A 16,271-nucleotide genomic window follows, 5' to 3' on the forward strand; every position below is an offset into this window, starting at 1 on the left:
GACCGAGATCTTTGCCTTTGTGGTTTCCATGGGAGGTGGGAGGGCAGTGAGGGCAGCGCGGTTTTAGCAAGAGCAGGAAATTGGGGAATCCCATTCCTGAACCCTGGCCCCTGGAAACCGAGCATCCCAGCTGGTCCCAGCCCTGGTGGCCATGGCAAAAGCCTTGGGAGCGGGTCCCTGGTTGGGGCTGTGGGAACCTCTTCCCTCTGGTGCCCAGGGACAGGAGTGGAGGGAACGGCTGCAGCTGAGTCGGGGCAGGCTCCAGTTGTATGTCAGGAAAAGGTTTTTGCCCAGAGGCTGCTGGGGCCCTACCCAGGTTCCCCAGGGAAGGGTCCCAGCTCCAGGGCTCTCTGAGCTCCAGCAGCGTTTGGACAGTGCTGCCAGGCCCAGGCTGGCATTGTTGGGGTGTCCTGTGCAGGGCCAGCAGTTGGACTGGAGGATCCTGATGGGTCCCTCCCAGCTCAGCCAATTCTGTGGTTCTGGGATCCCATGAGCCTGGGGATGGGGCTGCCAATGGTTGCCATGGCAACGGTCTGTGGCTGCAGGCCTGAGCTGGTGTCCATGGCAACCACCCCGGCCAAGGGTCTCCATGGATCTGCCATGGAAACTGACCATAGCAAGAGGGGGCTGGTGATGGTTGCCATGGAAACTGAGCATAGCAACAGGGAGTTTGTGATGGTTGCCATGGAAACTGACCATAGCAACAGGGAGCTGGTGATGGTTGCCTGCTAAGGATCACATTTGTCACAGGCCTTCCGAGGTGTTCCGTGGGGACTTTCCAAGAGTCTCCAGGCTCTTCCAGAGCTGGAAAGTCACAGGCACAGACAGGGGCTCCATGGAGACCTCCCTGCGCTTTCTTGGGATGGTAAAGAGCCTTGTGGTCAGAGGCAGTCACAGCCATTCCATGGTGACATCCCAGGGGACCTTGTGCTGCAAAGGCATCGATCTGTCACAGGCACTCACGGGGGCTCCACGGTGACATCCCAGGAGTCTCCAGGATGCCAAAGAGCCGGGATGTCCCAGAAATTCACAGGGGTTCCTGTCATGGGCACAGTGGGAGCTTCAGGAAAAACCTTTATTTCTTTTTTGGAGAAACTCCTGCTGAGACATGAGATGGAGAAATTACATACTGCAGGCACCATGGATCCTCAAACCCCTGCAGGGCCCCTAGACTTCTAAAATTCCTTCTAAGAGAGGAGACTGGGAGCAGTTGCATCCAATCCCAGCTCCAGACTTTGTCAAAGGTGTTAAAGATTAGACACGTGGAATTGAACTTTAATGCAATTTTCCCCCCAGGGTTAAAGATTGAATACTAGATAAATTTATGTAAATACAGCTCTGATTTTTTCTGATCATTATTAGACAGAATGGTTCATTCCCACCACAAAGTAAATGAAAAAAGGGAGTTTTTGTTACAGTCTGAGGTGGTCTGCACACAACCTTCCCCCAGAGTTTCTTGTGCCAATGGGTAGGAACCACGAGAGCACCAGCACATAGACACAGACAAACACACACACAGACACACATACCCACAGACACACACACACAGAGAAATGCTGAAAGTGTCCAGGGGCCAAAGACAAAAACAAAGGAGAGTCCAGGGTACAAATACAGGGAAAGAGGGTGCAGAGTAGAGCACCGGGGATCCAGTGCTCTGAGGGTTCAGGGGCGGTACACATGGAAGGGACCAATAGTAAATGCCAGTGTGGATGGGTAGGGTTACACACCAGTGGGAAAACAGGGAAGGGAGAACTCACCAGAACATGAACATATAAGAGTTAAAGGGGTAGAGAAGGCCAATGGAGAGGACAGAACTGGGACAAATTAACATAGTGCTGCAGAGCACCATGGGGAAGCCTCTTTCCTCGCCCTGAGCTGTGAGGAATGCCCAGAGCCTACAGTGTGTCTCTCCAGGGCATTTCTGCTGGCTTTTCCCGGGTAGGTTCACAGGTTTGCACAGTTGTGCAGTGTCACAATGATCTCCTTGGTTCTGGGGCCCTGCTATGGCTGCTGTGTAACAATGGACCTGTGATACCATGAGGCTCCATAGTGTCACCATGGTCCCTTTGGGTACACAAGGCCCTGCTGGGACATGATGGACCCTTGGTTCCATGAGGGGCCTGGGCTCCCACAGCCCCTCACAGACCCCTATGGCCTCTCCGAGTTCCCCATTGCCCCTCATGTCCTCTCAAGGCCCTTCATGACACCTCGTGACTGATGGCCCCTCAGAGCCCCTCACAGCCCCTCTCAGCCTCAGGCTTGGGGCTCCATCCAAGGCAGGAGAACAGGTTGGGCCCTACTTGTTCTGCATTCATTTCAGTCCCTTCACAGCCACAAGTGCAGAAAGGCTGAAATGGAGCCTTTTCCCAGCATTTCCCTCAGGGTTAACTGCGGGCTGAAGCTCTGTGCTGGCCCCGGCCCCAGTGCCACCATCCCTGCAGCCGCCAGGCCTTTGCTGTCCCCCCGTGTCCGTTCCCTGTCTCTGAGTCCCGCCCGGCTCTGGCAGCAGCAGCAGCCGCAGTGCAGGGGGCGCCGGCCCGGCCCAGCCGGGGCTCCCGGCCAGGAGCAGCAGCAGCGCCGGCCCCTTCCCGCCTGCTCCTGCCTCGGCTCCCGAGGGCTTTTTCCAGCTCAATTCTGGGGCAGAGCAACCAGCACCACACACAGCCCTGACTGCTCAGGGCCCGCCTGTGTTGCCCCGAGTAAGCCCTCAGAGGAAGAAAGGATCGGGTTCCAGCACTGTTTTCAGCGCTCTTTGACTCACCATGAGGTGACAGGAGGAGGCTGCTGGTGCCTTTGCCTTGGGAATTGCAGATCATGACTGCTCTTGGCGCTCTTCTGCTTGCCACTTGAACTTTATCCATAAAAATGCAAGTGCCTCTTTCAGTTGGTGCTACCCACGGTGCTTTCATGACAGTGAAGTCAGTATTTTTGTCACAGGCATAAAGATCATCAGATACTGGAATGCCCAACAGCCCCTGAACACTAAGATGAGGGGAATTAAAGCCACACAGGCCACATTTGCAGTGCTCAAACACAGCCCTGTTGCTGGCGTTGTTGAAATAGAATAAGCTGAAAGAGGCTGTCACAGAATTTGCCTCCATAATGTGGAATTAAATTTAAAAATCCATCAGGAGAAACAGAAATCAGAACTTCTCAACTCGCTTCATTTCTCCTTCCCAGCAGCAGGAAGCGGAGATGCCCAGAGGTGTTTTGCACTGCTGCTGCCCCCAGTTTGAGCCCAGGCTCTGCCCAGTCCCAGCGGGAACCTGAGCCCAGCCCAGGGAGCTCAGCGCACATGGGGTCAGGCCCAGAGCCCCGGGCACGGCCGCCCATTGCGGGGCAATGGCACAGACGGAATGTCCTGCAGCCCAAACCTCCTGCTCCTGCCACACAGCGCCAGCCTTCCCCCTCTCCTCCTCCTCTCCCAGCATGGCACAATTTCCAGCTCGGAGGAGGCTGCCCCAGAGAGGGCTCCGGCTCCTGTTCCAGCCTGAGTGTCCCTGCAGCGGAACAGGGCATCTTTCAGGCACTTCCACAAGCTCAGGCTTTTCACTTCATATGGAATCTGGAATGAAAATGGCCTTGTTAAGAAAACCAAAAGCCAAAATGTATTAATAATTATTAGAAAAAATTCCCCTTTCTTCCAGGCAAAATTCACCAAGTCATTCTCTGCATTTCTCCTTTTCAGATTGTTTCAGCTGGCTGTTCTGACAGGTCCATCTTGTTCTGGTGCTTATCATGAACTGATTGTGCTCTTGATTTATGCACCAAGGCACCAGATGTGGAATCATCCACACTGAATTCAGAAACAAACTCCCTCTGTCAGAGCATTTTCACATTCCAGGTAATTTTCAAGATGTCCAGTGACAGGTTGGAATGATCATCACAACACTCTCCACTTGTGGCTGCAGGCTCTGGAGATTCTTTCTCTGCATTCAGCCAGGCTTGTATTCCCTAACAATTCTTTGGACCACCTCCTGTTTTCTTAGCCTGGAACAGTAACAGTGAAAACCTTACCCATAGCACAACTCCCCAGTCCACCAGGAAAAGAAAGGACAAGTTGTCAAGTTCTCCAAACCTTTGTCCTGCTTTGCTGCAATAGTCCTGCTGCAGGCACAGTGTGGAAAGCCAAGAGAAGCCGCAGTTGGTGGCACATCTTGTGACAGGAGCTCGACCTCATTCTCCAGGAAATGTTTTTGAAAAGGGCAGACAGGACTATGGAGAAGATTCCTGGAAAACTGAAACAGCTTTCCAGAAGTGAAATGAAAATGGAAAGAAATCATCTGAAATGTTTTCCTCAGTTTATTTCTGTTTTCCCCTTTTCCATCTTGCACTACTTCTCCATACCATGAGTTCTAAATGCATCTCACCTCTAAGATCAATGACTTAGCGAGTTTTAGACACTCTAAAATACCATGAGCTGCACGAGGTTTGCCTTCCCCTGTTTTTGTTGGAAAGCAATGCTGGAGCCACAAGTGCAGCGCTTGGGTCGGGCACGAATTCCAATTCAATAACAAAATAAGGATCAAGGCAATGATACAGAAACACTGCCTTAAACTGACAGAGTCAGGATATAACCTGACACCCTGCTGGGCAGGGTGGTGGAAGCAGTCTTATTAAATGGTGGCTGCAGTCCTGTTGGAGTGATCAACGTGATTCCGTCGAAGCAGTGATCCTGTAGAAGGGTCTGGTCCTCCTCTGAAGGTCCAATGGTGGCTATAGAGCTCTTGTCCTCTGGGAATCCAGTAGGCGAGCTGCTCCTGATGTTGAAAGCCTCAGCCTATATCCATGTAGGAATGCTTGGGTCCTCCCCCTGGGCGGAGCATCCCACAATGGTATGATGGAATTTTATCAGTCCTGCAGTGGCACTCAATGGCCCATTAGCAGAACGTATCTCACCTGGAGAGCGTTATCAGGGATGAGTCATGGAAGCCATAAAGAACCCTACCCCACCTGTTTATAGCAGTTGATGAAGATGGTGATTGAAAACATGCATTTGGTTACATCTTGCATTGCAATCTGAAACAGTGAGGTAATCCCTGCTTGGGTGGGTGAACACCACCCCCTTACCCAAACTGGCTCAGGTGTAAAACCCCCACCCTGGGAAGGTCACACACACAGGGGACAATGTCACACTTTGCTCCCTCCAGGGGAGGTCTCGGTCCCTGTCACGCTTTTTCACAGGCTGGGCGACTTTGCCAAATGTTAGAATAATTTTTCTCTTTGTCCCTGTCACCTTTGCGACAGCTACACAGAGCTTCCCCTTCCTTTTCATATTCCGTATTGGGCCTAATTTCCACTTTCCTTTTCTTGGAACCTGCCAGCAGCTGAGCTGGAGCTGTGCAGGACCAATAGAATTTAGATTTGCCACAAAACAGCTTCTATTGTCAGTTTATAAAATTTTGGGATTTGTTTGCGTTTTCATTACGTGACTTGTGGGAAAAGCAAATATTCATTGAAGTATTTTATGCAGAGTTAAGTTTGATTTCTGCAAAGTTTATTTTGTCCGGTGCCCAGGGGACGCTCTGTGCCTCTCACCCTGGGGGATGCTTGGAAGGGGCTGGGGAGGGTCCCTGTCCCTGTCACCCCAGGCCATTCCCCAGGCGTTTGTCCTTTTCACCCCAGGCCATTCCCTAGAGGGTCTCCATCATTCTCACCCCAGGGAATGCCTGGGGGGTCTCCCTCCCTCTCACCTTGTACCAGGGGTGCTCGGGGCAGTCTCTGTCCCTCTCAGCCCAGGGGATGCTCGGGGGGTCTTCATCCCTCTGGCCTCAGGCAATGCCTGTGCAGGGCTGGGGACCAGGGGCTCTGTGTCCCTCTCACCGCTGAGGGTGCTCGGGGCTGGGGGGCTCTCCGACGTTCTCACGCCTGAGTGAAGGTGCAAATGACACCGTGAGAACGCAACCTGTCGATCTGCTCGAACTCGGATTGTACTGAACAAGAAATGGAAAGGAGCGAGGGAGAGAAAGAAATCAGAAATGTTCTCAGAGCGAAAGGAAGAGGAAAAAGCCCCAACCCGGACTCCGCAGCTCTCGGGGATACCCGCAGGGCGCAGCCCCTTTCAAAATTCCAGCCAATCAGAAGAGGCGCTAACCAATTTCCAGCCAACCAGAGCTTTTCTTGCTGATGACTCACCGGTTGCCAGGCGGGCCCGCAGAGCCCCGCGGCCCCGGAGCGGAATTTGGGGCTCGGGCCGGGGGACGGATCCGCCCCTGGGGGGTCCCCGAGCCCCTGCCCAGCCCTGGGGCCGATCGGGGGCTCCCCCACCCAGCAGCCGGTGCTGCGGGGCCGCGGGGCAGAGCGGTGGGAAAGGGGGGTCCGGGCTGGCAGCGGAGGAAATGCGGGAGGAAGAGGAGGGAGAGGAGGAGCGGGAGAATCGCGGCGCTCGCAGCGCCCGCACGCTGAGCCTGCAGCACCCCCTGCCCCGGGAGCATCGCCCCCAGCCCCGAGCCGCAGGGGAGGGCGGAGGCCGAGCTCGCCCCGGCTCCAGCCAGGGGTCTCCAGGAGGATTTTTTGGAGAGTGTTCGGAGCCGGCAGATCCCGGACTCGAGCCCCGGATATCTCCGGGCTCCCTAAGAGGAGCTTTTCGGGGGGAGAGCAGCCGCGATCGCCCCTCGGGGGGGGCCCGGGGGGTCCACGTGGGGATGGCCCGGTACCGACGGGGCGGGACATTGGTTTTGGGGATTCCCGTGAGAGCCGGGGCTGTGGAACGGGGGACCCCCGGGGCGGGGAGAGGGGAAGGGGCGATAGCGGAGCTGGGGGACCCCGGCAGCCCGGAGATGAGGCGGGGACGGGACCCCCTAACCCTGAGAGGGGCGTGTCCTGGGGTGACTTCATGATGCTCGTACCCCATCGGTCTGTTTAGCCCAGAAATGAGTTCTGCACCTTTAAGTTTGATTCTGAGAGCGCAGGGGAGAAGGGAGAAGCAATAGTTTGTTTTCATACACTGCACTCACTACTCCACATTCCTGCTCCTGGACTGTTGTGATGCCTTAAGGAGCTGGAACAGTGGCCAGATGGAGCTGATAGGAATAAAGTGGATTTTTACTGAAATGCTTTCAAAGGCCACACCCTGGCAGTACCGGAGGCACAGCTGTGGCTCTTCCTGGATGGCTCCAAGATGGGAGCAAAAGAGGGCTTGGTCATGAGATCTCACATTTTTATGAGTTTTAGTCTATTTGCATATAGGAGTTAACTGCCCAATTAATAGCTTCAAATTATGAAGTTTAATCCTCCTTGCTTGCTTGCCCACCCTCCTCTTTTCATGTTGTTTATGCTTTGGGCCTGAAGTTTGAAGAGATTGTCCTTGAGTCTCCGGCTAGAAGATGATTGTTTTGTCTTCAACACTCTGTGAAAAGATCCCAGTAACACTTAATATAAAGCTAAAAGCTGCACACCAAAACAGAACAGAAAAACTTAAAACCTAAGGTATCAGTTGTCTGCTGACAGACAGCAGGACAGAGCTCTCCTTTGCTTTTCGTTAGTTTTAACTCTCTGAGGCAGAGAAGTTCCCTGGAGTATGGTTTTTCTTTTTCTTTGGAGCTGTTTAAACCTGCTCTGGACTGAACACCCAGAACACCGCTGGCAGCTCCCACCTGTGGCCCACCAGGCTGAGCCTGGGCCGCAGCATTTCCAGCAGTGGAAGGACTGATAAGAGACTGAGTGAGCAGAGCTACAGCCCACAGAAGGACTTTCTGAGATTGTCATCTCTTTTGTAGCGGCAAGAGGTTTTATTGTTTAATGTTGTTCATTTTTTGTGCTGATGAATGCTTTGCCTGTTAAATAAAGAGGTTTTTTCCCCTTTTCTCCGAGGAAGTCTTTTCCTGATCTGGTTGGGGGAGTGGCTGCTTGAATTTGCTTTTTAGAGAAAACCCCTTTGGAGGTTTTCTCCCAAATTTGCCCTAATCCAGGACAGGGTTGCGGGAAGAGAGAGGACCCCCAAGTGACTGGACTGGGGGGAGGCTGGAGTGGGGGACCCTGAAATCCCCCAGCATCCCTAAGCAGGATCCTGGAGAGAGGGATCCCCAGGACCCATGGGATCCCCAGCAGCCCTGAGACAGGGGACCACCAGAACCCCAGAGGGATGAGACTGGAAATGGGATGCTCCTGGTGGCTTTTTTTAATTCACTCTTGATTTTTGGAAATTTTTATCGGCACCAGATTACTTCTGGAGATGGATTTGGTTGGGAGGAATTCCCAATCCAAGGATTCACACCTTGTTTTACCCCAAACCAGGATTTCCCATTCCCAAACCTTCACCTGATGGAGGAGAAGGCTGCGAGGAAGACGAAGATGCCCCAGGATACCCAGGCAGGTGAGGAGGAAGTCAGTGCCCCTTTCCCCCTTTCTCCTGCTCCATCTCCCAGCCCAGCATGGCCCCCAGCTGCAGGACAACCCTGCTACCAACGCCGTCCTGCCAGGGATGCACTGGGGGGAACTCCTTCCCCTTCCCTCTGGCACGGAGGCAAATCCCATCCTCTCCTTGTCCTTCCTTCCCCAGAGAAGGAGCTGAGGATGGAGACCAGGGAGGACAAATCCCTGCACCAGAACCTTGAGGAAGAGGCTGTTTTTAGTGGTGCCACAGTGCAGAATTACAATGGGGAGGAAAAGTTCCAGACATCCCACAAGAGGAGGGGCTGCAAACCCAGCCCAGGCTGCTCTGAGAAGGAAAGAACCGCATTGAGCCAGGAAGGTGGACAGAGCTTCAGCCAGAGCTTGGAGCTGGTGGCTCATGAGCAACTTCATGATTGGGAGAAGCCCCACAAGTGCTTGGAGTGTGGGAAGAGCTTCAGGCGGAGCTCCCACCTGATCAGCCACCAGAGGATCCACACAGGGGAATGGCCCTACAAGTGTGGGGAGTGTGGGAAGGGCTTCAGCTGCAGCTCCGCCCTCATCACCCACCAACGCATCCACACTGGGGAGAGGCCCTACGAGTGTCCCCAGTGTCAGAAGAGGTTTCACACCAGCTCCGATCTCCTCTGCCATCAGCAGATTCACACTGAGGAGAGGCCCTTCCACTGCCCTGAGTGCAGGAAGGGTTTCAAGCGCAACTCCAACCTTGTTAGGCACCAGCGCATCCACACTGGGGAGAGGCTCTACGAGTGTCCCCAATGTGGGAAGAAGTTTCAGACCAGCTCCAATCTCCTCCTGCACCAGTGCATTCACACAGAGGAGAGGCCCTTCTGCTGCCCTGAGTGTGGGAAGGGCTTCAAGCACAACTCCACCCTCATCAGGCACCGGCACATCCACACTGGGGAGAGGCCCTACGAGTGTCCCCAGTGTGAGAAGAGCTTCTCAGACCGCTCGTTCTTTACCCGACACCAACGGAGTCATCGGTAAGGGCAGCCCTGTGAGTGCCCCAACTGCAGGAAGAGCTTCGTGCATTGCTCCAGCTTCATCCCCCATGGGAGCACCCATGTTGGTCAGAGCCCTGGCCATCTACTTTCCCTGTGATCCATGTTGGGAAGACACTGGGCTGGCTATTCTTTTGTTTTGGCCCTAATTTTCTTTGGATTCATCTTCATCCCTTTAAAACAGACAAAATTGTGGTAAAAATCAATATATTCATCAAAGGCATCTAAAGCCTCACTTTTTACTTTTGTTTTGGGGGAATCTGGGATTCTGGGAGATAATTGGGAGGTTTTGGGGGTATTTGGTGTACTTGTTTCCCTTTCTTGGACCTGAAAGAGACAAGAGGGTTCAATCTGTCACCTTAATGCCACTGAAAAATACTCAATCCCACCCCAAAATTCCTCGATTCCACAACTCTTTGGTGTGGAATGGGGTTGGAAGGGGATTGAGCAAAGCGGGCTTCAAGTCAGGAGGGTTGAGATGGGCATTAGGTGGGGCAGGATGGGTGGGATGGGGTTTGGGAGGTGGGAAATGGGGAAACATATGGTTTGGGAAGGGGGTCTTGATGTCCAGGAAGGGTGGGATGGGTTGAGGTTGGGACTGGGGAGGTGGGTTGGGGTCTGTAATGAGACAGCCAAAGTTTGGGGATGATGAAGGGAGGGGGAGCCCATTACTGAGTGAATTTTTTAGGAATCCCCATTCCTGAAGAGAATTTGAGGCATCTCATGTTTCTGAGGCAGTTTTGGGGCACTCCCCAGCTCTTGGGGGTTTCCTGAGAGCAGCTCCATGGAGCCCCATTGCCAGGGGTGGTTGCCTTGGGCAGGAGCTCAGAGCTGTATCCAGAGACCATTGCCTCAGCGCTGGAGAGTAGAGAAATGATGAACGGCCCCAGACATCTCCAGTGTGTGTTTGGGGGCAGGGAGAATTCTGCATAGGTGAGGTGGTCACTGCCCGACCCCAGCCACTGCAGCCTCTGGTGCAGCCCCAAAGTGGCTGCCAAGCCCCTGGCACCCCAAACACATCACCTGGGAGAGGGACCAGAGCAGGCCAGGCTGTGACATGGGTGTGACACTGACACAGTCATAGACCTCAGCAGCTGAGATGGCACTGGGTCCAAGGCCCTGATTATGGATCTCTCTCTCCCTCTCCTCCCGACTTTCTCTTCTCAAAATCTGCATTACTTGAAGTTTGACAGGTTAGATTGTGCTCAATCAGTGCTTTGTCAAGTGATTTACTGTAATTCAATGTTGTTTCACATTTCCCAAGTACCTCATTCTCTTAAGTCTGCAACTAAAATTTGTTCTCCACCCTCCTGAGCAGTTTGTTGTTTTCTCCCCTTGGCCATGTGTCCTGCAGGCTGTGCCCCCTGTGCATGCTGCTCCTCTGCCCTGGCCGGCTGCACTCGCCCATCTCGCTGTGCCCCAGCATTTCTCACCCAGCGTTTCTGTGCCCTCCCTGGTCTCCCTGCACCCAGCGCTGCCGGCTCCTGGCACACAGAGCCAGGGCAGGAGCCCACCCTGCAAAGGGGCTCTGGGCAGGGCGGGGGCTGCGATGGCTTCTGAGCTCAGCAGCTGCTCCTGGCATGGTTCCATGGAGACCGAGCACAGCAACGCTGCTGAGCATTGTCCCTGCTGAGGGTCACACACTGCCGGGGCACATTCCCTGCCTGCAGGATTGCTGAGCAGTGTCCCTGCTGAGGGTCACACACTGCCGAGGCACATTCCCTGCCTGCAGGATTGCTGAGCATTGTCCCTGCTGAGGGTCACGCACTGCCGGGGCACATTCCCTGCCTGCAGGATTGCTGAGCATTGTCCCTGCTGAGGGTCACACACTGCTGGGGCACATTCCCTGCCTGCAGGATTGCTGAGCATTGTCCCTGCTGAGGGTCACACACTGCCAGGTCACATTCCCTGCCTGCAGGATTCGTGCCCGACTCAAGCACTGCACTGATGGCTCCAGCGTTGCTTTCCAACAAAAACAGGAGAAGGCAAACTGTGCAGGTCATGGTATTTTAGTGTGTCTAAAACTCACAAAGTCATTGATCTTAGAGGTGAGATGCATTTAGAACTCATGGCATGGAGAAGTAGTGCAAGATGGAAAAGGGGAGCATAGAAATAAACTGAGGAAAACATTTCAGATGATTTCTTTCCATTTTCATGTCACTTCTGGAAAGCTGGTTCAGTTTTCCAGGAATCTTCTCTGTGATCCGGTCCACTCTTTTCAAAAACCTTTCCTGGAGAATGAGGTCGAGCTCCTGTCACAAGATGTGCCACCACCTGCAGCTTCTCATGGCTTTCCACACTGTGTGCAGCAAGACTCTTGCAGCAAAGCAGGACAAAAGTTTTGAGGACTTGACAACTTGTCCTTTCTTTTGCTGGTGGACGGGGGAGTTGTTGTTGAAAGTGAAGGAAGCCAACCCACCTTGTCGTTGATCAGCATTGACTCCGATTTATTGAGCAAATCAGCCACCTTATATAAGAGTGTTAATCAACTTCATGCATATTGCAAAATCCAAGCTCATGATAGGTTAACAGAGAAAACTCTAACCCCTCCTTTTGTTTTACCATACCGATGATTGTTTTTTGAAAACAGGACCAGCGCTCTCACTGTGATATGAAAAGTTCCCAAAACTTCCATATCTGTTCCCAGAGTAGCTATCTCTTCCCAGAGAGCCCAAGGACAGAGTGTTTTGCCTGTTATGGGAAGACTGAGAATCTTATTGTTTATAAAGTGGTGCTTGAGAGAGCCTAATTGTTTATAGAATCAAGCCTGGGAATTGCTTTACAACTACCTTTTACTTTTCCCTCAACTGTATGCCTTCATGGCCTCTTTCTTTAAGCCATGCTTGAACCAGACTCTCCACAAGTTGTGCTATGGGTAAGGTTTTCATTGTTACTGTTCCAGGCTAAGAAAACAGGAGGTGGTCCAAAGAATTGTTAGGGAATACAAGCCTGGCTGAATGCAGAGAAAGAATCTCCAGAGCCTGCAGCCACAAGTGGAGAGTTGTGTGATGATCATTCCAACCTGTCACTGTACATCTTAAAAATTATCTGGAATGTGAAAATGCTGACAGAGGGATTTTCTTTCTGAATTCAGTGTGGATGATTCCACATCTGGTGCCTTGGTGCATAAATCAAGAGCACAATCAGTTCATGATAAGCACCAGAACAAGATGGACCTGTCAGAACAGCCAGCTGAAACAATCTGAAAAGGAGAAATGCAGAGAATGACTTGGTGAATTTTGCCTGGAAGAAAAAGGAATTTTTTCTAATAATTATTAATACATTTTGGCTTTTGGTTTTCTTAGCAAGGCCATTTGCATCCCAGATTCGCCATGAAGTGAGAAGCCTGAGCTTGTGGAAGTGCCTGAAAGATGCCCTGTTTCTCTGCAGGGACACTCAGGCTGGAACAGGAGCCAGAGCCCTCTCTGGGGCAGCCTCCTCCAAGCTGGAATTTGTGCCGTGCTGGGAGAGGAGGAGGAGGGGGAGAAGGCTGGCGCTGTGTGGCAGGAGCAAGAGGTTTGGCCGCAGGACATTCCGTCTGCGCCGTTGCCCCGCAATGGGCGGCCGTGCCTGGGGCTCTGGGCCTGGCCCTGTGTGCGCTGAGCTGCCTGGGCTGGGCTCAGGTTCCCACTGGGACTGGGCAGAGCCTGGGCTCAAACTGGGGGCAGCAGCAGTGCAAAACACCTCTGGGCATCTCCGCTTCCTGCTGCTGGGAAGGAGAAATGAAGCGAGTTGAGAAGTTCTGGTTTCTGTTTCTCCTGGTGGGTTTTTTGATTTAATTCCACATTGAGGAGGCAAATTCTGTGACAGCCTCTGTCAGCTTTTTCTATTTCAACAACGCCAGCAACAGGGCTGTGTTTGAGCACTGCAAATGTGGCCTGTGTGGCTTTAATTCCCCTCATCTTAGTGTTCAGGGGCTGATGAGCATTCCAGTATCTGCTGATCTTTATGCCTGTGACAAAAATACTGACTTCACTGTCATGAAAGCACAGTGGTTAGCACCAACTGAAAGAGGCACTTGCATTTTTATGGATAAAATTCAGGTGGCAAGCAGAAGAGCGCCAAGAGCAGTCATGATCTGCAATTCCCAAGGCAAAGGCACCAGCAGCCTCCTGCTGTCACCTCATGGTGAGTAAAAGAGCATTGAAAACAGTGCTGGAACCCAATCCTTTCTTCCTCTGAGGGCTGGCTCAGGGCAGCACAGGCAGGCCCTGAGCAGTCAGGGCTGTGTGTGGGTCATGGCTGCTCTGCTCCAGAACTGAGCTGGAAAAAGCCCTTGGGAGCCGAGGCAGGAGCAGGCGGGAAGGGGCCGGCGCTGCTGCTGCTCCTGGCCGGGAGCCCCGGCTGGGCCGGGCCGGCGCCCCCTGCGCTGCAGCTGCTGCTGCTGCCAGAGCCGGGCGGGACTCAGAGACAGGGAACGGACACGGGGGGACAGCAAAGGCCTGGCGGCTGCAGGAATGGTAGCACTGGGGCCAGGGCCAGCACAGATCTTCAGCCCGCAGTTAACCCCGAGGGAAACACTGGGGAAAGGCTCCATTTCAGCCCTTCTGCACTCATGGCTGTGAAGGGACTGAAATGAAAGCAGAACAAGTAGGGCCCAACCTGTTGTCCTTCCTTGGGTGGAGCCCCGGGCCTGAGGCTGAGTGGGGCCATGAGGGGCTCTGAGGGGCCATCAGTCATGAGGCACCATGAAGGGCCTTGAGAGGCCATGAGGGGCCATGGGGGTCTTTGAGGGGCTGTGGGAAGCCAGGCATCTCATGCAACCAAGGGTCCATCATGTCCCAGCAGGGCCTTGGGGAACCAAAGGGACCATGGTGACACTATGGAGCTTCACGGTACCACAGGTCCATTGTTACACAGCAGCCACAGCAGGGCTGCAGAACCAAGGAGATTGTTGTGACACTGCACAACTGTGCAAACCTCTGAGCCTACCAGGTAAAAGGCAGTAGCAATGCCCTGGAAAGACACACCACAGGCTCTGGGCACTCCTCACAGCTCAGGGTGAGAAAAAAGGCTTCCCCATGGTGCTCTGCAGCACTATGTTAATTTGTCCCAGTTCTGTCCTCTCCATTGGCTTTCTCTACCCCTTTTACACTTATATGTTCATGTTCTGGTGAATTTTCCCTTCCCATTGGTGTGTAATCCTGTCCATCTACCCTGGCATTCCCTACTGGTCCCTTACCAGTGTACCCTCCCTGAGCCCTCAGACCATTGGATCCCTGGTGCTCTCCATTGCACCATCTTTCCCTCCATTTATACCCTGGACAATCCTTTCTCTTTGGCCTCTGGACACTTTCAGTGTTTCTGTGTGTGTGTGTGTATGTATCTGTGTGTCTGTATATCTGTGTGTGTGTCTGTGTTTGTGTCTGTGTGCTGTTGCTCTCATGGTTCCTACCCATTGGCACAAGACACTCTTGGGGAAGATTATATCCAGACCACCTAAGACTGCAGCAATAACTCATTTTTTTTTTCATTTACTCTGTGGTGTAAATAAACCATTCTGTCTAATCATGATCAGAAAAAATCAGAGCTGTATTTATAGAAATTTATCGGGTATTCTATGATTAATCCTGTGGAACAAATAGCATTTAAGTTCAATTCCAATGTCCAATCTTTTACACCTTTGACAAAGACTGGAGCTTGGATTGGATACAGCCATTACCAGTCCCCTCTCTTAGAAGGAATTTTAGAAGTCTAGGGGCCCTGCATGAGTTTGAGGATCCGTGGTGGATGTTTGGTGTAATATCTGCACCTCATGTATCAGGACGAGTTTCTCCAATAAAGAAATAAAGCTTTTGCCTGAAGCTCCCTTTGTGCCCATGAGAGGATCCCCTGTGAGTGTCTGGGACATCCCGGCTCTTTGGCAGCCTGGGGACTCCTGGGATGTCACTGTGGAGCCCCCGTGAGTGCCCGTGACAGATCAGTGCCTTTGAAGCCCAAGGTCCCCTGGGATGTCACCATGGAATGGCTGTGACTGCCTCTGACCACAGGGCTCTTTACCATCCCCAGAAAGCCCTGGGAGGTCTCCATGGAGCCCCTGTCTGTGCCTGTGACATGATGTGGGATGGAAAAACATGAAGGTCTGGCCATTGCCCTGTCATTACATTCACTCCAACCTCAGGTCATTGCCAGGGGCAGGAAATGGACTCTCTCTCTCTCCCTGAGGAGAAGGGTGAAATTTCCAGGAAGGGGAAAATGTGGCCAGGAAGATCCAGTGAGTTTTGTTGAGTTTTCCCTGTAAACAGTCCCTTCTGTTATCAATATTGTTTCTGTTTTCATTTGTTCTTAAACTCGTTGCTGTTCCCAATAAATTGTTCTTATCCCAGGCGAGGATCTTTGCCTTCTGTTCTTTCCATGGGAGGCAGGAGGGCAGTGAGGGCAGCGCGGTTTTAGCAGGAGCAGGAAATTGGGGAATCCCATTCCTGAACCCTGGCCCATGGAAACCAACCATCCCAGCTGGTCCCAGCCCTGGTGACCATGGCAACAGTCTTGGGAGCGGGTCCCTGGCTGGGGCTGTGGGAACCTCTTCCCTCTGGTGCCCAGGGACAGGAGTGGAGAGAACGGCTGCAGCTGAGTCGGGGCAGGCTCCAGTTGTATGTCAGGAAAAGGTTTTTACCCAGAGGCTGCTGGGGCCCTGCCCAGGCTCCCCAGGAAGGGTCCCAGCTCCAGGGCTCTCTGAGCTGCAGCAGCGTTTGGACAGCGGTGCCAGGCCCAGGCTGGCATTGTTGGGGTGTCCTGTGCAGGGCCAGCAGTTGGACTGGAGGATCCTGATGGGTCCCTCCCAGCTCAGCCAATTCTGTGGTTCTGGGATCCCATGAGCCTGGGGATGGGGCTGCCAATGGTTGCCATGGCAACGGTCTGTGGCTGCAGGCCTGAGCTGGTGTCCATGGCAACCACCCCGGCCAAGGGTCTCCATGG

General features: G+C 53.1%; 2 protein-coding genes across 2 annotated transcripts in view; one reads left to right on the forward strand and one right to left on the reverse strand.

Moving 5' to 3' along the window:
• LOC134432745 (zinc finger protein 850-like) overlaps positions 1-16,271 on the reverse strand; it is a gene marked incomplete at both ends in the record, with an annotated part of 158,139 nt that overhangs the window by 3,482 nt on the left and 138,386 nt on the right. The gene's annotated exons all lie outside the window — the stretch shown is intronic.
• LOC134432666 (zinc finger protein 3-like) lies at positions 836-9,288 on the forward strand (the record flags this gene model as incomplete). Its single annotated transcript, XM_063181559.1, has 2 exons — positions 836-865; positions 8,737-9,288. Coding segments are annotated over exons 1-2 (582 nt in total), but the record flags the coding sequence as incomplete, so codon positions are not given.

The sequence above is a fragment of the Melospiza melodia genome, assembly GCF_035770615.1.
Source record: "Melospiza melodia melodia isolate bMelMel2 chromosome 7 unlocalized genomic scaffold, bMelMel2.pri SUPER_7_unloc_1, whole genome shotgun sequence".
In the NCBI taxonomy this organism is placed as follows: Eukaryota; Metazoa; Chordata; class Aves; order Passeriformes; family Passerellidae; genus Melospiza; species Melospiza melodia.